This window comes from Quercus lobata, chromosome 8, assembly GCF_001633185.2.
Source record: "Quercus lobata isolate SW786 chromosome 8, ValleyOak3.0 Primary Assembly, whole genome shotgun sequence".
Taxonomy (NCBI): Eukaryota; Viridiplantae; Streptophyta; class Magnoliopsida; order Fagales; family Fagaceae; genus Quercus; species Quercus lobata.
Window position 1 is genome coordinate 6,620,949 of NC_044911.1, and position 20,950 is coordinate 6,641,898.

Here is a 20,950-nt window from a genome sequence, read left to right on the forward strand (position 1 = left end):
GTTAGCAAGACTTGACATGAATAACTTGCATTTTACTCTTTACTATTCCTATATTAAAAGAATTAAGGGTCCCAAAATAAAGAAAATCGGTCATGTGAATTCAAAGACTTGACTTCCTTTTTTTTGGGAAGAAAGTTACACAAAAGGTTTTTGACGCTCTTGAGTCTTGCCTAAATCAAGTAGTCCCAATTCACTCATGAAATTCACCTTGATATTAATATATCTATAAAAAAATCATTAGAGACTTATTATTTTTTGTAAAAACTTAAAAAACTTCCTGATGCAATGAATTATAGAAGACATGCTTTTTAGTTTCATTAAAACTATATGTTTTCATAACTACAAAATTGCTAAATACCCACAACCGATTTTAATGAATCAGAAAAACAAGCCTCCTCTAATTCATTACAAGGGATGCATATCTTATGATTTTATTGCTATCAACCTGAATTTCATGAGCGAATGGAGACTACTTTATTCAAACAACTAAGCATCATTATTTATCATTTATTAATTGCCAAAATATTTTGTGCAACTTTTGAGAAATTACTGATTATCTTAAAAGTTTAAACTATTAAAAAATTGTGAATTTAATCACTTAATCATAATTTTAATACTCTCATTCACATGTGTGTCCAAACTCTCTTTCAATAATTGAAGCTAAACACATGAAATTTTCACATTTTATATGGGAGATAGAGTGTAGACAGTGATTGAACTTAAAAAGTTTTGCTTTAATACCATTTAAACTATTGATTATCCCAAAAATTTAAGTTGTTAACTTCTTCCCACAAAATAATTAGGTATAGATGCAAGTTACACGGTTAGACCATAGATGCAAGTTACACGGTTAGACCAAGTCTTTGAAAACACAAGGGCCCATTTTCTTTATGTTGCGCCCCTGACTGTTTAATTCTTTTGTTAAAGGTGACTTAAAATGCAAGATTTCCTCTTCCTTTTCCTAAAGCGAGTTTCTGAGTCGAAACTTGGTAAATGCATGGCCCATTTTCACGCTTTCCTCTTTCTTTTCCTAAAGCAAGTTACACTATTCAGAAAAAAGTAATAAAAACAAAATAAAATAAAGCAAGTTATAGTGTGAAGTCTTTGACCGTTTGTAATCACAATGCCCCTTTTAAAAATTTTGGGACCCCATTTTGGTATATGTTGTCACGAGTCTCATCGTGACTCGTAACAAATAGATATACATACTACATAGAGTCCTTGTTTGTCTCCAAATATTAGAAAGTGAACTTAATAAGCGTGCGAAATTGTCCCATTTTTTCCTATAAAATAGATACTAACATCCCAGCTCTCCACATATCACATATCTTCTTATGAACTCATCAGAAATAATGAGGTGGTTCATATGGCTCTCTCAACTCTTTTACCTCTTGCTGCTCTTCTATTCTCAACTTCATCATCATCTTCTTCTTTCAACTCTTCTTCACCACTACTGTGCTCCCAAGACCAGAGCTCTGCATTGCTCCAATTTAAGCAATTGTTTTCTCTTTGGGAATATGCTTCTGATATTTGTGATTACTATGGTCAGCGTTCTTATCCAAAGATAGAGTCTTGGAAGGAGGGCACTGATTGTTGCTCATGGGATGGGGTTACCTGTGACAGTGTGAGGGGGGACGTGATTGGTCTTGACCTCAGTTGTAGCCGGCTTTACGGCACCATCCCTTCCAACACTAGCCTCTTTCTTCTCCCTCACTTGCAACGCCTCAATCTCGCTTTCAACTACTTTAATTATTCGCAAATTTCATCTGGATTTGGTCGTTTTGCTAAGTTGAGATATCTTAACCTTTCTCGCTCCGACTTTGAAGGCCAAGTCCCACTTGAATTATCCCACCTCTCCCAATTGTCCTCACTAGATCTCTCATTCGTCGGTTATCTTAGTCTCGATACATCTGTTATGAAGAGGCTTGTTCAAAATCTGACCAAGCTAAGGGAACTTCATCTTGATAGGGTTAACATGTCCTCTGTTTCTCTTACTTCTTTCAGGAATTTGTCTTCTTCTTTGGCATCCCTTACACTCGAACTTTGTGCTTTGCATGGAAGTCTGCCAGATCTTGACATTTTTGGCTTACAAAACTTACGCGAACTCAATTTAGGAAGTAAGTACAAATTCGCACCTTTTTATTTTTTGAATTCTAACACATACTAGAGTTGTTAAAAACCTAAAATTCTTTGGTTGGTTTGAGAAAAACATTTTTTATATATATAAAAAAAAAAATCCATAATAAACTTTCATTGAAAAATATTAAGGAGTTACATTAGCAAATACGTATGTTGATGACACCCCTAATATTATATTAAAATAAAAGTTGAGAGAAAGTTCAATCAAGAATCAAATTTGATTCTAATTGCATTCCAATTTTCTACAATTGTCTTCTAATTTGATGCCATATGTCTCTAGATTTTAAATGAGTTTCAATTTTGTGCCAAGTCATTATATATCTTATTTCATGTCTAGTCTCTTTACAAGTACATGCATGAATCTTAACTTAAAAAATATATAAGGAAAATTACAATTTATTTCACTTCTATCTAACAATTTGAATATGTAATACTTCTTTCTGAGATATTAAAAACTATTTTAATACCCAATTGAAAATTGAAACTATTTACAATCTACTTAAAACTAATCAAGATTTTCATATAAAAAATTATTATTAGTTTAAATATAAATTTCAATTAAAAAATGTACCATACTCTAAAAAATTAGTTGTTTATATCTTATTTGAAAAAATGCATACATGAAATAAATTTATTGTATCACAGTAACAAAAATGAAGTTAAGAAGTGACAAAAATATATTTTATTGTTTTCTAAAATAAAATAATAAATAATCTACATACTCTACCATATAATCCTTCAAGGATTATTTTTTAAAAGAGTTGACAAAACACAAAAATATAAAAATGACTATTAGTAGTATTCAACTTAGGTAGGAATATTAATTTGTATCCAATTATTGATAGTTTCTAAATTCATTCATGCCTACACATGGTGTTATAGGCTAGTTAAAAATTAAAATTCAAATAATTTTCTTTAGGCTAAATTACGTATTTAGTCTCTAACCTTTACGCTAAATGTCAACTAGGTCTCTATCATTTTGAATGTGTCAATTTAGTCCCTAACTTTTTGGTATTATGTCAATTTGGTCCCTGTCATTAAGTGATGGATGGAAATGCTAACCTGATTAACAACTAAAATAAAAATGACATGTGTACTGCTACGTGGAAAAAAAAAAAAGAATAATAATTTAATAAAGGAAAACCATTTTATGTTAAAATTAGGATCTCCTCCTGAACAATCAAAGTTTTACGCTGCCAACCTTCCGCAGAGACAAAAAATTAACAAGTTCCTGATTGGTTGCCAAGAAACCATAAGAAAAGGAAATAGAAAAGCAACTGAAAAACTTAAAATCAATCCAAAATGAAAATTTTCTATTATTTCTGTTGCAAATTGTAACTATTGAAATACAAGAAATAACAAAAAAAAAATTCTTCTGTTATGGTTTTGACACGAAATCCTCTACAGCCAAGGTTTTGTACCCATTTTGTCTTTTTATTTTTTCAATTAGTAACGAGTAAAGAAAGTAGTGATAGATCCTGCCACCTTAAAAAAATCTGTTGTTGTATTACCATTGAGCTTTGGAAACAAGCAAGTGTCAGTCTTAACTAGAAACCATGGCTTGTATTATCCTAGAAGAACTTGAGGTTCCCAGACGACACCGTTTTATTTTCTACACCATATTCCCTGACTTCTCACTAAATTCTGATCATACCCCTAACCCTTCACTATCCTCCTCTCGACTCTCTCCACCTCCATCTCCTATAGTATCGGAAAATTTTTATTTTGAAATGATTGTAGATCTTTCAGTTGCTTTTCTAATTCCTTTTCCTATGGTTTCTCTGCAACTAAACAGGTTTTGTTAATTTTTGGTTGATGCGGCACTCTGAAATTTGTTTGTTCATAATGAGATCCTAATTTTTAACATAAACTGGTTTTCCTTTTATTTTTATTTTACTATTATTCTTTAATTTTTATTCTACATGGCAGTACACTATACACGTATGTGTCATAATTTTATTTTTTTTAAATTTGCTTGTTAGTCATGTCAACATTTTTCATCTATCACTTAATGACAAGGACAAAATTGACACAATTTCAAAAGGATAAAGACCAAATTGACACATTTGAAAAGTCAAAGACTAAATTGACATTTAGCATAAATGTTAGAAACTAAATACGAAGTTTACCATTTTCTTTAAATACCTAATTCAAAATAAATCATTTGTTTTGAAGCACTAAATAAATCATTCAGGATTGTATAATTGCTATAATTGTTAAATACCTTACCCATCTCATTTATTTGGATCTATTAGCTAGCGGTTTGATTGGTGAGGTACCATCATCATTTTCAAACCTCAAGGCACTCTCTTCCTTAAGTCTACGAGGTAACTATCTCAACGGTACGATCCCATCATCACTTTCAAACCTCAAGGAACTCTCTTACTTGGATCTACAAGGGAACTATCTCAGTGGTAAGATCCCATCGTCACTTTCGAACCTCAATTTCAATTAGGAATACACAATTCTTGAAAAATATTTTGAATCTCATAAATTGAAATTTTTTAGGACCAATACCTACGTCGTTGGGGAACCTCACCAAAGTTACTCAAATTTTCCTAGACTCTAACTACTTCACCGGCCATATTCCTTCATCACTTTCACATCTAAAGGATCTCAATCTTATTGACCTCAGCTTTAACAATTTTCAAGGTAGAACTCTTGATTTTTTTACCAGCCTCACAAAACTTGCCAAAGTTTACTTATTTTATAAGCAACTAATTTTAATTTCACAAGATCAATACCAGTATCATTTGGGAACCTCACAAAAGTTACTGATATTAAGCTCCAATATAACAACTTTACCGGCCAAATTCCATCATCACTTTCAAATCTGAAGTATCTGAACGTTATTGACCTTAGTTACAACAAATTTGAAGGTAGAACTCTTGACTTTTTTACAGACCTATAAAAACTTGCCAAAGTTTACTTATTTTATAACCAACTAATTTTAATTTCACAGGATCAATACCAGTATCATTTGGGAACCTCACAAAAGTTACTGATATTATGCTCCAATATAACAACTTTACCGGCCAAATTCCATCGTCACTTTCAAATCTGAAGTATCTCAACGTTATTGACCTTAGTTGTAACAAATTTGAAGGTAGAACTCTTGACTTTTTTACAAACCTATAAAAACTTGCCAAAGTTTACTTATTTTATAACCAACTAATTTTAATTTCACAGGATCAATACCAGTGTCTCTTGGGAACCTCACAAAAGTTACTGAAATTACGCTCCAATATAACAATTTCACTGGCCACATTCCGTCATCACTGTCAAACCTAAAGGATCTCACTTTTATTAACTTCAGTCACAACAACTTTGGAGGTTTTGGTGGTAAAATTCCTTTTTTGACCAACCTCACAAAACTCTCCACAGTTGACTTGTCTTACAACCAACTCACTAGTCAAATGTGTGAATTCCAACCTAACAATTCACTACAATATCTTAGATTGGAAAATAACAGGCTTTATGGCTCTCTTCCAAGTTCAATCTCTAATCTTGTGAATCTTATAGAGCTTAATATTGCATCGAATGACTTGAGTGGCATTGTGGAATTTGATACGTCCACAAATCTCGAAAACCTTGAAACCCTTGACGTTTCAAACAATAGTCGGTTGTTAGGCATCAAAAGCAACTCGAACCATACCTTCCCCAATCTTCGGACATTAAGCTTGTCTTCTTGCAAGATAACTGAATTCCCAAAATTTTTAAAATCGTCAAAATATTTACGATACTTGGACCTATCTTATAATGGAATCCCCAATCAAATCCCAAAATGGATGTTTGAAGTTGTGGAGAATCTACAGTTTCTTGATCTTCATGCCAATCTATTGCAAGGAAATCTTCCTGTTCCACCTTCTACTATGATTGTCTTTCTTATGTCGGACAATAGACTGACTGGGGAGATCCCATCTATGTTTTGCAATGCAAGTCACCTTGAAATCTTGGATATCTCTAACAACAGTTTGAGTGGTAAGATTCCGCAATGTTTGGGAAACTTTGGTCATAGCCTTTCAGTGATGGATTTGCGAATGAACAATTTCCATGGTACTATTCCTGATACATTTGAAAAGAATAATAGTCTAGCAACTATTGCCTTTAATTGAAATCATTTAGATGGTAAATTACCAAAATCGTTTGTCAATTGTACAAATTTGGAAGTTCTTGACCTCGGAAATAATAAGATTAATGATTCATTCCCCTATTGGTTGGAAGACCTTTCGGAGTTACGGTTACTTGTCTTGAGTCATAATAGATTTCATGGTCCCATAAGAAATCATAAAAATAAGGGGGCATTTTTCTCTAAACTACAAATTCTCGATCTCTCTCACAATGAGTTTGCTGGTCTTTTACCAAGAATTTACTTTGAAAATTTGGAAGCCATGATGATTTGCAATGAAACTGCACAAGAACCACAATATTTGGCACAAGATTATGGTCATAAGTATATAGAAAATACATATAGAAGAGATTCTCCTAAAAGAGATTCTCCTGAAGTGCCTACAGGTTCTTATCAAGATTCAATAGAGCTGATTGTGAAAGGATTGAAGATGGAACTACCGAGAATCCTAACCATCTTCACAATGATTGATTTATCAAGCAACCAATTTCAAGGAGAGATCCCAAATGCACTTGGAAGGCTTAAATTTCTCCGATTGCTCAACCTTTCCCATAACAGCCTAACCGGCCATATCCCATCAACGTTGGGAAATTTATTAGCACTTGAAGCATTGGATTTCTCTTCAAATAATCTCAATGGTGAAATTCCTATGCAATTGACACTTCTAACATTTTTGGCCATGTTAAACCTTTCACAAAACCACCTTATTGGACCCATACCTCAAGGCAAACAATTCAATACATTTGGTAACGAATCATATGAGGGGAACTCAGGATTGTGTGGATCTCCATTGTCAATTAAATGTAGCACTAATGAGCCACCACCAACAATATTCCTAGAAGACAATGATTCAATGTTTGCAAAAGGATTTGGTTGGAAGGCCGTGTTGATTGGCTATGGATGTGGATTTGTGTTTGGATTAGTTGTGGGATATGATGTTTTTAAAACAAGAAAACCCCAACGGATTGTAAGGTTGATTGAAGGAGAACGAAGTGGAAAGGTGACAAGGCATAGCAACCAAAGACGCAAGCAAAGAAGTTAATACATACAATGTGTGCTAATAGGTGAGTGTGACGAACTTCTTTTGCATTAATACTATGCTATGGATTTATATAAACTTATATTAGAAGTAGCATTAACATTTGTAGTTTGGTATATGTTCCATAATTTTTCTCTATTTACTTGCAAGGTATTGTTGGGAGTGATGAGGACCCTATTATCTACTATGAGTTGAAGAAGATAACGAGCTTTGACTCACAACTGTTCCTTAGAATGTTGGGTATTATGGAGTGGATCATGTTTATATGAATTGTGGTGTTGTTTTCCTATTCTTCTAATAATCATGTTCAGATTTCATGTATGTATTTGAGGTTGAGGGTATTCTTTGTGTTTGTTTTATTATTGTATCATGTCTTGGACTTAGTTTTGGGGCTAGTGTTGTGCTCAGTTGGCTTATACTTATATATTTATATTTGAGGGTATTACGTGTGTTCACTTGTGTTTGTTTTGATACTTTGGACTTAGTTTTGAGGGTGGTCTTGTGCTTAGTTAGATTACTAATTTATTGTTATGAAAAATAAAATCTAAAATGAAGTATTTCTAATTGTAAATTATAAAACACAAGAATTTTGATTTTGAAAAGGAAATTTTCATTATGTGGGTTTATTTTCCGTAAGTAATTTTTAAAATGGGAAGAGGGACTGATGGTGCCAATAATAATTCCAAGATTAACCTAAAATAGGAATTCTTAGTTTTTTTAGTAACTTAGGGGCTATTTGGCTTCACTTTTTTAATCACTCAATTTCCATCACTCATAACTCATCACTTATCACTCAATTTTTCACACCCATTTAGCATCATCACCCAATTTCCATCACTCAATATTTTTCACACTATTTGTGGGCCCATACCTGTCAACCGGTGCAGCTTTTTCTCTTTTTTCTTTTTTTTTTTCAGCACCCAAACTCACCGAAGCTTTAAAAAAAAAAAAAAAAAAGAATTGAAGACTGAACAAGTGAAAAAAAAAAAAAAAAAAAAAGGTCAAAAGGTTGTCAAAAGTTGCGGCTATGGGTCCTTCCATGTGTGTTTATTTACAGAAATGTCATTGAGTTATGAGTTATGGAAACTGAAAACAGCCAAAATGTGTTTTCAGTTTCCATAACTCATAACTCAAAAATCAGAGAATTGAGTGATGGAAATAGAGTTATCGTTTGCCAAACAACCTTTTTGCTATGAGTCCCACCATTTTTGAGTTATGAGTTATGGAAACTGAGAATTGAGTTATCAAAATTTGCAATCCAAACAGCCCCTTAGACACTTGTGTGTTAATCGCTAAAGTCAAGCTTGGCACTGGAGCGACTGGACAACGACATAAAGAAGACCAATGGTATTAGTGAATCTTCAACCTAGAAGAAAAACCAGTCCAAACTCTAAGAAGCAAAACATGTGTGTTAAGTGGGATTTTAGTGTAGGTTAAGAGCATCTCCAACAGTTTCAGCAAATTTTTGTACTGTTTAGAGAATGAACAATGACATTTAGCTTTTACATATCCACTTTTTCAAATACACTTCCAACAGATTCTCTATCTCATTCTCTATCTCATTTAAATATTATTTCTTCATTCATTTTTTATCATCATTTATTTTTCCTATATTTATTCCCAACAATTATATTTTTTAATGAAAAGTGTTAGATTTACAACATTTTTTGCAATACTTTCACAACAAAATTTATGTGAAAAGTTGTTACTAATTCTAGTTTGAACTTACCACTGAAATTTTTTTTTTTCTCGCCAATATTAACTAATAACAATTTGTTACTTAAAATTTATTATGAAAATATTGTGGTAAAATTTCTCAATTAGGATTTTTTATTCTTTCATTTCATTCTCCTCCACACACGTGTCCTCTATCCCCCTTCTTTTATTCTTTTTCTCATTTTCTCCTCCAAAACTTCCAGCAACATCTCATTTGCTCCTCTGTTCCTCAAAATAAAAAAATTTTGCTCTTCTCATCGGAGAAAAGAGAGAGACAGAGACAGAGAGAGAGGAGAAAGACTGGGAGAGATCGGCTTGGCCTCCACCGCCGCTCCAGCATCTCCACCACCAGGCTGGGTCAGATCTTTTTCTTTTTTTTTTTTTTTTTTTTTTTTTTCATACTTGCTTGTTCTTATTCAAATTTATTTTAAGAATTGGATTTTGTTTTGTGGTTTGTGTTTTGTGTTTGGATTAGTTCTTTTGCTCATGAACAGGTCTCTCTCTTTTCTCTTTTTTCTTTTATTTTTTCTGATTTCATTTGGTTTATGAGAAAAAAAAAAAAAAAAAAAAAAAAGCAACGGCAACGGAGAGAATGAGAGAATGTGAGGGAAAAAAAAAAGAAAAAAAAGGAAGTAACGGAGAGAATGAGAGAAAAAAAGAAATCCGGATGAGAGAGAAAGAATTGATAAAATAAGGAGTTGGTATAATATTTTAATGCAAGAAATTCAATTGCTAATGTACAGTAGCTCATCAGATCTAATGAGCTACTGTTCATTAGCAAAAAAAATTTCTAGATAGCTAAGCTGTTGGAGCATGAACAAGAGCATATAGAGCATGAACAGTGTAAAATATTCTCTATATTTTGGCTATGCATTGACTATTGGAGATGCTCTAAGGGTTGTCTATGATGCATTTTATTTTTATCAGCTTTCGATTTTATTGTAAAATTTTGAATAGGACATAGAAAATTACATGTTTGCCCCCAATGCCAATGGAATGACAGGTATTAAATTAATTTGTCTCTATTGAATGTAGGATCCACTAATTTCATGAATTGGGCAGTGGGATTGACTAACAGTCAAACAATCTCAAAAATCTACCAACACACCGAATAACATCTTATCACACCCAAACACACCTTCCAAAGCGCTTTGACCAAATTTGACCATGTTTGACAGAATTTACCAAAAATCCAATTGTCTGATTGTGACAAATTCAAGCTCATTTGTAAAGTAATTGAATTCCCTTTAAATTTGTTGCTCGTGGGTCAAGGTCAGACTTAAATCAAGCAAGATATCATGAAAATAATGAAAAATTGGCAACTACCAAAAAAAAAAAAAAAAAGCGCCATTTTAATGAAAAAGTGTCCTAGAGCTTATTGCAACCAAATTGCGGTTAAATGATGTCAAATAAGATGTCATTGGAGAGATATCGTGACAAGGTTCAATTTGGCATGTTCGAAGTACAAAAATTACAGACGAACAAAGAGTATTCATGAAAATAAGAAAAGTGTGATTTTGGACCAAAAATTGTTTTTGGTACCACATTCTTGTTTTTATTACCTGCCAAAACTAGGCTTTTCATTGTTGTTCTTATAACTTGCCCAAAGTGTGATTTTGAGCCAAAACTCGGTGTTGCATTCTTGTTCTTATATTTTCCAAATATGAAACGAAAAGCCACAAACTTGATATCTTTCAGAAAATTGGCATTACAAGCTTTCCAACGACACTTCATCTGTGTCAAATCGATATTCACAAGGCTGAGAATGAAATTTGTAAAAACTGGAAGAATTAGGCAAAATGCATGAATTGTGGCCCAAAACAGCTTGAATTAACAACTTTGCAAACAAATTTGCCCAGCTCATACATTCGTGATTCAAAAAGTTGGTGCTTCAAGACACTAAGCATGTTTCACTGCTATGCCAGACTCTTTCAAAAACCCATGGAATTCTCATTGAAAAACACTTTTCCTACCATAGATTTTTCCTTTGAAAAATGGCTTTTCTAAACCCATGGAATTTTTCTTTGAAAAATAAAATTTAAAAACGTGGGATTTTTCCTCTTGGAAATGGCTTTCAAAAAATCCATGAGAATTTTCCTTGATAAAACACTTTTTCAAAGCCCATGTAATTTTCACTCTTGAAATTTGTTTTTATGATGTCCATGGAGCTTCTCATCACTTAGAAAACATTCTTCCAAATTCATGAAACCTTCCTCCACTGAAAATAAAGCTTTTTGAACTCTAAAGTTTGGAGTTGTTATCATTTTAGCCCTTTATGTTTTGAAATTTTTGTTTTGACTGTTCATATTTGATTTTTTTTTCATGTTGACCCTTCAATTCTCACCCACTTAATCCTAAAAATTCCAAGGATTTTGTATGATAATTGAACTCTGATATATAGAGCTACATGTGATTATGAAAAGTAGGCAAACATTGAGCTAATGAAACAAAAACAAACAATATAGAAGAATTTGGTTTCCATAGCTGGTGAAATTATTACGTCCAGAATCTACTTTTTGTAAAACGTTTGTGTATAAAAACTCAATTTATTTGTCTTCGGTGCTATTTTTTTTTCTTGTCATTTTTTTTCTTTTTTCTTTTTTTTGAGATTTGTATATATTTCTATCAAGCTTTTGAAGGGAAGATTTTGTATGTTTACCTAGACGTTGAGATATTTGATACACAAAAATTTATGTGCCTGAAAGATGAAATGTACTTGTTGTTTCATTTTTTCTTAAAAATACTAGTCTCAAATATTTTCTTTTCTCCAACTAAACGTCCTTTCACAGCTATTGACAATATTTTTTCACCTTTGGAAATATCTCCTCATAAGAGACAAGCAATTGATAGAGGTAAACCATTGGTATCTCATTCCACCCTTAGGGTTGTTCTTCAGCCTCCTCTCCCAACGGTCACCTTCAATGACTAATGGTGTTACCCTGGATTTCTTGCACAAACCGCATCCAATGACTCCAAGGACCACCTTGAAGGTTTGACCTCCACAACAAACATATACAAGGATTGCTCTGTAGCATCAGCATTGGTCACCAAACTGAAACTCCATCTTTAGATTCGCCTTTAGTACAAGCAGGTTAATAAAACTAGGTTTAGGGTTTTTCTTTTGTAGCTCACGACAAAATTCTTCTAAACCTCTTCATACCTCCCTTCAAGTTAGCCAAAGGGAGATAGGAGTCTAAAATGGTCAATATCAGGGGATATGACAACACCCGAATAAGGAAAAATCCAAGTGACAACAATCAGATGAGGAAGGGCAGACAGAATGTTAGGATTATGATGCACATTCAGAAAAGATCAAACATATAAGGTGACACAAATTGATAGAAACATCGGTTAATAAAGCGTATACAGGTAAGCAAGAGACACTATAATGGTGTTGATGTGGGAGATGGGGGACAAGATATTACCTATAATTCTGTTCAATATGCAATTCATCAGTTAAGCCTGCCACCCAATGAAAAATGCTACCCACAAATTGGGTAAGCATTTGAGAAGTGAATAATTAGGCCTCTTAAAGAAAGGGAAAGGGGCATTCTCAACCCTAGGTATCCCTAAAGTATCAGACACAACATGAAGATAATTTGATAGTTGTTACCCTGAATATAGACCCAAAATGAACTGTTTTCAGTATCACAGTTAAAGTTGTTAGCATAGAATTCAAAAATGATATGGGTTGTTGGCTGCGGAAATACAGAGCACAAGGAAAGCCAAAGTCTAGATGTAAAAATGTGGGAAACACAATTAGACTCCAGCTCATTCAGACAAATGTGCTGCTCTAAGACCAAAAAAATGAGGGGAAGTTTGGACTTCGTAATACTCTATATCCCTAAAGTGATGTCTATCCAAAGGAAGGGAAGATCAAGTGGATTAACGAGATCTTCTAGGTGGCATGGTGAAAACCTGAGACTCATGCAACACAAAGGTACAAGAAAATGAATATGGTGCACATGAGATGTGATATGAAAACTCAATGCAAAATACACCTAAAACGTAAGTCTAAGCATGGAATATTCAATGAAACGGCCTAGGCTACCTGAATGTAAGCACATTAAAAGCGTAAAGTGGTTGAAAAACCAACATTGCATCTTTCAGCCATTTTATCGAACAATTAAAGTGTGCAATTAAACCTCCTACTGCCAAGTACAAGAGGTATTTTGATTCTGTCAAATTTTTACACCCAAATGCAATGGGCAGGACTAACTGCCCTTTCACAATCCAAACATTGATATTAAAATCTCGGCGAAAATGGCCAAATGGCCATCAGATTCTAACTATTTAGTTAATAGACCCATTTTGAAACTATATAGCATATTAGCAATTCGAGTTTGAGAGACTCGATTTTGGAATCAAAAATCGAGTCTCTCAGACTCGATTTACAAACAAATTTTTTTTTTTAAAAACTTTGAGCCTCACCTCACCGGATCGGATCAGATCACAGAGGGAGAAAGAGTCAGATCAGATCAGGGAGAGGGAGACTAGATCAGAGAGAGGGAGACCAGATCAGAGGCCGCACGACCTGGGCAGCGCGACGCCGCGGCCAGGCCGTCGCGCGAGCCCCAGGTCTCGTGCGACCTGGCCGCGCGCGAGTCTGGCCGCGCGAGTCAGGCCGCCAGGCTCGCGCTGCTGAGGCTCGCGCGCGGCCAGGTCGCACGAGACCTGGGGCTCGCGCGACGGCCTGGCCGCGGCATCGCGCTGCCCAGGTCGCGCGACCCAGGTCGTGCGGCCTCTGATCTGGTCTCCCTCTCTCTGATCTAGTCTCCCTCTCCCTGATCTGATCTGACTCTTTCTCCCTCTGTGATCTGATCCGATCCGGTGAGGTGAGGCTCAAAGTTTTTTAAAAAAAAAATTTTGTTTGTAAATCGAGTCTGAGAGACTCGATTTTGGATTCCAAAATCGAGACTCTCAAACTCGAATTGCTAATATGCTATATAGTTTCAAAATGGGTCTATTAACTAAATAGTTAGAATCTGATGGCCATTTGGCCATTTTCGCCTTAAAATCTCCTAACCCAAGTTTACAACTAATGCCAAATTAATCATTACGCATGCATGAGCTTGGAACCGTTGATGATGATAAAAGGAGAGTGTGATGGACGGCCGAGATTATTTCCGATTCGCCTCGTACAACTTGTGCCCATGACCCAACGGGTTTGTGCCATCAAGAGTGGGTTGGGAAAAAGAGAGAGGAAAGATAAAAAGGAATAATTAATGAATTAATTAATTAAAAAATAGAATAAGGAAAAGAAATTAAAAAATAATTTAATATATTAATAAAAAATGCTGACCTGGATTTAGAATTACTCAAAACATCGTAGTTTGGTGGTTTTGGGCTGAGGTGATTGTTAAAGGTCAACTCAATTTCGAACGGAGCAAAAAAATTTAGATCGGGGGAAAGTTGTGATAATACAAATTTATATATCAGGTAAGACGAACCTTCACATACATGCACATACATACATATATATATATATATATATATATATATAAATTAATTTTTTAAGAAGATATTTTTCCCTCTCCCTTAAGCATGTGTGTTTGTTTCTAAAAAATAAGATTATTTTCCAAATTTTAATAAGTATATAAAAGTAGTGTACTTCTTATATTAGACATGTACAAAAATAAATAATAAAAAAATAATGCAACATCTCATATTAAAATTATGCTTAGTGATGATCTTTCATATAATAAAATTCATTTTCAACATCTCCATAATGAAATTTTGTAGATTTTCATTTTAATATAAATTACTAAATCGTCTATCTAAGTGAATAAAAAATTTTCAATGGAATTAATAAAGTTTTCAAGTTCAAGAATAATGCAAAACTTTAACATAACATACATCATAATTTACAATAAAAAATGAAGGTGAGAAAAAAAAAAGTATCTTGTCTATATAACTACTAGACCAGTTGGTCTTTTTTTGTAATTTGTATTTTAAGCGTGTAACAAATTAAACTTTATAGTTTCAAAATTAATAAATTAAATTCATTTCAAGAAGTAATAAATTTAACCCTCAACTTATATTAAATCTCAAACATAGTAGGTCGAAGTTTAATTTGTTACTCTTGAAACTACATAGTTTAATTTGTTAAATCTCTTAAATTATATGATTTTAAATATAATTTCTCTTTCTTTTAAGAGCATCGTTGAAATGACTTAAAATGTGGGTGGCCAACTTCAATTGTTACAAGTTACATTTTTTTAAATGTAAATAATATACATACTATAAAGGAATTTCTTAAAAAGAAAATTTTGGGGGAGGGGGGCCATGTGTGTGGCTCTACTATTGATTATGAATGAATGGAGCAAATCTAAATAATAAGTCAAATTAAGGAAGTGTATCATAATTTTGAAACTTTGCTTTGGGGACATAATTAAAATTACCCCAAACCATAAGAATGTAATTTCACTAATTTGTAATTTCTTGAAATTTTTGATTAATTAGAAAAAATTATTTGGAATGTGGGAGAAAAAAAAAGAAAAGTTATGAACTCAAGTCCCACTAGTTGAATGTTGAAGCTTGAATTTGTCATTATTAAGACATATGTTGAGACTTTTGATGACTTTATCTTTATTGTTTAATGAAGTTGAATTTGTCATTATTAAGACATATGTTGAGACTTTTGATGACTTTATCTTTATTGTTTAATGAAGTTGCAATAGTGCTTAATTGAATCTCAAATAAGATCTTTTAACAAATTTGTTTTTACAATATAAAAAATAAATTAGAAAATTTAGATGAAAATTTCACAAATAAAAAGGAAATTATAAAAAAAAATAGATAATGAAATAAATAACATAAGAGAAAGATAATAATTCAATAAATATATTAATGTCTAAATATGTAATAAAATTACTGATTATATAAAAATAAATTGATCTTTTCAAAATGAACATTTCACTTAAAACATTTATTAACAATACTTCTTAACATTGTTTCTGCTTAAAAGGGGTTTTTCAAAGAATTAAAATTGATATAATTTTACTTAAGATAAATTATGTCATTGGAAGATTAAGTGATTAATCATAATATCTATTGAAAATAAAAATTAAATTCAAAAACTTAATTAGTAAATTTTTATATAATATTTTGATTATAAAAAATATATAAATTTAGAAAATAAAATAAATATTATTTAATTATTTTTATATATAAAAAATGCTTAACCTGGAATTGATTTTTTAAATCTCAAATTGAATTAGTGTGGGAGTAACTTTTCTAATCATAGCTACTGTAAGGGCGCGATTTAGATCCTAAGCCCAAGAAGTAACAGGATTAGAGCCCAAAGAGTCCAACACAATGAATTTGTAGAGAGTGAGCTAAAAACTAGGCTTCAATGAATTAAACAACACTCACAGTGAATTAAAGATAGTAAGAAAGCAAAGAAAAACAAGCTTTATGCAAAGAAATCCTTCCTCAGCAAAATCCGAGGAGAGTAGTTCTTAAATATATTTCTTCAGACTTGGTTACAATTTCAGTTCTTGTTGCTATAGTATTTTCTCCACCGATTTTCAGATCCGCTTCTCCTAGAGGATTTCTTACATTATATAGTCTCTTTTCACTGATCTTAACCCTCTATTTGTTGATCATGTAGGCCACTACTCGAGTGCTTGTCCCATCAAATGTTTCCCCAAATCTTCTGTGAGTTGCAGCAACCAAGACAGCACTATTCAGGAGTTTTCTCCACATAAACGCGACTAGAGGGTTTGGTGGGGTGCAATAAATGTGGTGGCAACTACCATCCCTTCAGACATGCCAGAACTAACCCCCTCTCTGAAGTCCTTCCACTACAGTGCAACCTCCTCTGGTAATGTGCCATCGACGTGGCTCGCCTTCCTGGCCTTGCCATCCGAGGGTATGGTATTCTCAGAATTGCCTCGGTCCCCTCGGCATCGGACATGACACATGGCACTATTACCTTATTAAATTTCTGCATCCCACAGATACTAGTGTCTTATTTTATTTTGTTTCTCACTTAAAAATACAATCAATATGCTTGGAACTTGGAAGGCAATAATCTTTTTGCTTAAATATACTCAAGTGGGTATTTAGCGATTTTTAAAGGTGTGAAAGGCATTTCGAATTTTAATGAAATGGGTAAACTTGCCTCCAGGCCCTCCACTCTTACTTACAAAAATGATTTTTATGGAAAATAAGGTGTTATCGATATATAGTCAGTCTTTCCATGATTTACTATTATCATCAACTTGAACTCCATCGATAAATGGGGATTGACCAACCTAAATATTCTGAAACCAAGATAGAATAAAAAGTCTTTTGGGTTCAAGAAATTATGGCGCACCAACCATAGAAATTTCCAACAGTAATAATCTTTACGCTAATTTCTTCTCAAAGATCATTGAATACAATGGTGGCTCTAGGATTTTTTTCTAGGGAGGTCAGTAAGAAGATAAATCTTAGGTAAAATTTGAATCTTATGGTCTAAATGGTTTTCTTATTACAAATTTTTCTATAGTACATTCTAGTAATAGAATAAAAAATAAACTATAGGTTTATTTGACATTTTTCTTAATATAATGAACATGTTAATTGTTGTTATTAAGTGAATTTTAATTATTACTGCTTAAATACTTTTTTTATTAGCTTATGACGATTACATGTTTACATTGTACCATCAACGTAAGATTTATATTATAAATAATTATACTACACACATTTGCAAAAACTATATAATATTGTACACATTTGTTTAGAAACAATGTAAATATTACAAGGATAGTACAATGTAAACTATGAATTTTTCATTAGTTTATTTAAAATTTATTAAGATCTAAATGGGCTTTTTAAAACAATTTTAGATGAAAACAAAACAAAAAAAAAACAAAAAAAAAAAAAAAAAAAAAAAATTTACTTTGTTTGTTGGCTAACTATTTCTCCAGGATTTTAGATAAAATTGGATTGTTGTTAGGCATTAAAAAGTTTTTTACTTAAAAAGATCAAAATTGTAAGATGATCATAATTAAACTTATTTCAAGTAGGTGTGTAAAAAAATTTAGAATGTTAGAGTATTCAAATTTTTATTTAAGAAGTCAAATAAAGAAATATATATATTATATTTAAAAAAAAAAATTGCTAGCTCCAGGGTCATTTGAACCCCCTGAACTATAAAATGACCGCCCATGATTGAATAAGAAGGCTTATAAGCAAGTTTCGGAGTCAAGTTTGAAATTTGCTTATAAGAATGTAATGTGCAATTTCTTGAAATTTTAGATTAGAATGAATTATTTGGAATGTGTTAGAAAAAGGAAAAGTTGTGAACTCAAGTCCCACAAGTTGAATGTTGAGACTTTTTAGGACATGTTGAGACTTTTTGTGATTTTATTGTTTAATGAAGTTGCAATAGTGCTTAACAAATTTGTTTTTATAATATGAAAATATATTATAAAATTTAGATGAAAATTTCACAAATAAAAAGGAAATTAAAAAAAAAAGTTAGATAATGAAATAAATAACATAAGAGAAAGATAATAATTCAACAAATATGGTGATGGTATAAATATATAATACATTTTGATTATATAAAAATTGTTTTATCTTTTCAAAATGAACATTTCACTTAAAACATTTACTAACAATACTTGTTACCATTTTTTGGGATTTTTTAAATTAAAACTGATAAAATCTTAGTTAAGATAAATTATGGCTAGATCAAGTGATTAATCATATTATCAATTGAAAATATAATGAAAGAATATTTTTGATACAATAATTAATTAGTAATTTTGTATATAATATTTTGAATAAAAATATAAAAATTTAGAAAATAATTTAATTTTATATATAAAAAAGACTTAACTTAGATTTGATTGTTAAATCTCAAATTATATTGACCAGTGTGGGAGTAACTTTTCTAATCATAGATACTAAAGTGTCCTATTTAATTTTTTTTCTCTCTTAAAAATACAATCAATATGCTTGGAATGCAGTATTCATTTTCCTTACAGATACCCGAGTGGGTATTTAGCGATTTTTTAAAGGTGTGAAAGGCATTTTGAATTTTAATGAACTTGGTAAACTTGCCTCCACTGTCACTTAAAGATTTTTTTTTTTTGACAAAAATGATTGGTGTGGAAAATAAGGTGTCATCGATAGCCAGTCTTTCTATGATTTATTTTTATCATCAACTTGAACTTTATCAGTAAATGGGAACTAGCCAACCTAGATGTTTTGAAACCAAAATAGAATCAAAAAGTCTTTTGGGTTCAAGAAATCATGGTGTACCAACCACAGAAGTTTCCAACAGCAATAATCTTTGTGCAAATTTGTTTTCAAACATCACCGAATAAGAAAACTTTTAAGCAAGTTTCAGAGTCAAGTCTTAATGGTGAACTCCTTAAAAGTTTGGTCCATATCAAAATGATGGTTCTTAGCAAAACCAACAATAAATAATATATCAAGATGATAGTGGCTTTGTTGCTCACTAATTCACGTAAAGACGACAGCAAATAAAAACATAAAAAGAAAAGGAAATTACAATCAGTTGAATTTAGTTTTCCATCTCATTACCAAGCACGTCTTCAACTTGGTATTGACATGCGTTTTTTGCTTTTTTTTTTTTTCTTTTTTTGAATGGCAGCAAGATTATGGTGTTGGGACAGAGATAGATCTCCTAGACTCTTGAAGGAGTATCAATGATTTAATTCTTGTACTGCCTGTTTGTCTTTGTTTTTCTTCTTCCATTTTTGAGTGTCCTTCGTATACTTTATTGTGTACTTTAGCTTCAGCATTTTTCTTTTAATTTTGATAGAACTTTTACTTACTGATGTTAAAAATAAAAAAATAAAAAATAAGAAAAAAAATATTACAACATTTATCAACAGTACTTCTTATCGTTGTTTATGCATTAATAGGTCATTCAAAATTAAAACAAATAGGTCAATTGAAAATGAAATGAAAGCAAAACCTAAATACAAAAATTTAATTAGTAATTTTGTATCTAAAAATAATAATAAATTTTCAATTAAAAAATATATATAGAAAGTAAAATAAATATTATTTAATTAATATTTAAATAATAAAAAAGACTTTACTTAGAATTGTCCGTTTAGAAGTTAAATTTCAAACTAAAACATAAGATTAGAAGCAAAAATAATTGAAAAGAACATTCACAAAAATGGTTGGTCTGGAAAATTAGGTGTCATTGATATATAGTTAGTCTTTCTATGATTTATTATTACTATCAACTTGAACTTCATTGGTAGAGGAATTTAAGTAATGTTGTTTGGGTATTTTTGATATATATGTGGATGAAAAAATGTGTAAAATTATTTAAAATGTGAAAATATATATTAGAATTTGCTCACCAAGTCTGGATGTTCCGAAACCAAAATAGAATCAATAAAAGTCTGCAGAGTCCAGAAATTATGGCGCACCAACCTTAGAAGTCTCCAATTCAGGAGATAACCAGCCTGTAATTTGTATCTAATCCAATTATTTTATTACAACATGCAAACTGGCTTTGTTGACGACATTCATATGTGATTCCTAATTCGTCACTCTTCACTCGTCAGCCAACATCCCAAAAATCATAAAATTGCTTTATTGACAAGACTAATACAAATAAAAAGAAAAAGAAAAAGAATACCAATAAAATACAACGACGAGGTTGTTGTCATAGCTTTTTCCTATAAAATTAATCTTCCAGTTTTTCTTTCACGTAGGACAGTCATATACGTGCCTCTGATCTCATCCAGAATAATGATGAGGTCTTTGATTTTGCTCTCTCAACTCTTCTTCTACCTCTTGCTGCTCTTGTATTCTCAACTTACTTCATCCTCTTCTTCTGCACCATTGTGCTCCCAAGACCAAAGCTTTGCATTGCTCCAATTCAAGCAATTATTTTCTTTTTCCAATGATGTTTCTTTCAATTGTGATGAAGTTGATCTTCA

At 31.9% G+C, this 20,950-nt stretch overlaps 2 protein-coding genes across 3 annotated transcripts; both read left to right on the forward strand.

Annotated features, from left to right (window-relative positions):
- The first annotated feature begins 1,226 nt into the window (after positions 1 to 1,226).
- LOC115954621 (receptor-like protein 6) lies at positions 1,227 to 7,749 on the forward strand. Of its 2 annotated transcripts, XR_004083932.1 has the most exons (6): positions 1,227 to 2,117; positions 4,395 to 4,553; positions 4,648 to 4,791; positions 4,875 to 5,018; positions 5,329 to 7,332; positions 7,458 to 7,749. XR_004083932.1 is itself a non-coding variant. In XM_031072533.1 (5 exons), exons 1-5 carry the CDS (start codon positions 1,367 to 1,369, stop codon positions 6,252 to 6,254), a joined length of 2,124 nt encoding a protein of 707 aa, XP_030928393.1. In that variant the 5' UTR covers positions 1,227 to 1,366; the 3' UTR covers positions 6,255 to 7,749. The 2 variants fall into 2 exon arrangements, 1 of the variants encoding a protein (XP_030928393.1); XM_031072533.1 differs by having other exon boundaries at positions 5,329 to 7,749.
- LOC115956228 (putative receptor like protein 25) lies at positions 6,531 to 20,917 on the forward strand. Its single transcript, XM_031074665.1, has 2 exons — positions 6,531 to 7,268; positions 20,723 to 20,917. The coding sequence occupies exons 1-2, from the start codon at positions 6,531 to 6,533 to the stop codon at positions 20,915 to 20,917; spliced, it is 933 nt and encodes a 310-aa protein (XP_030930525.1).
- The last annotated feature ends 33 nt before the right edge of the window (positions 20,918 to 20,950 follow it).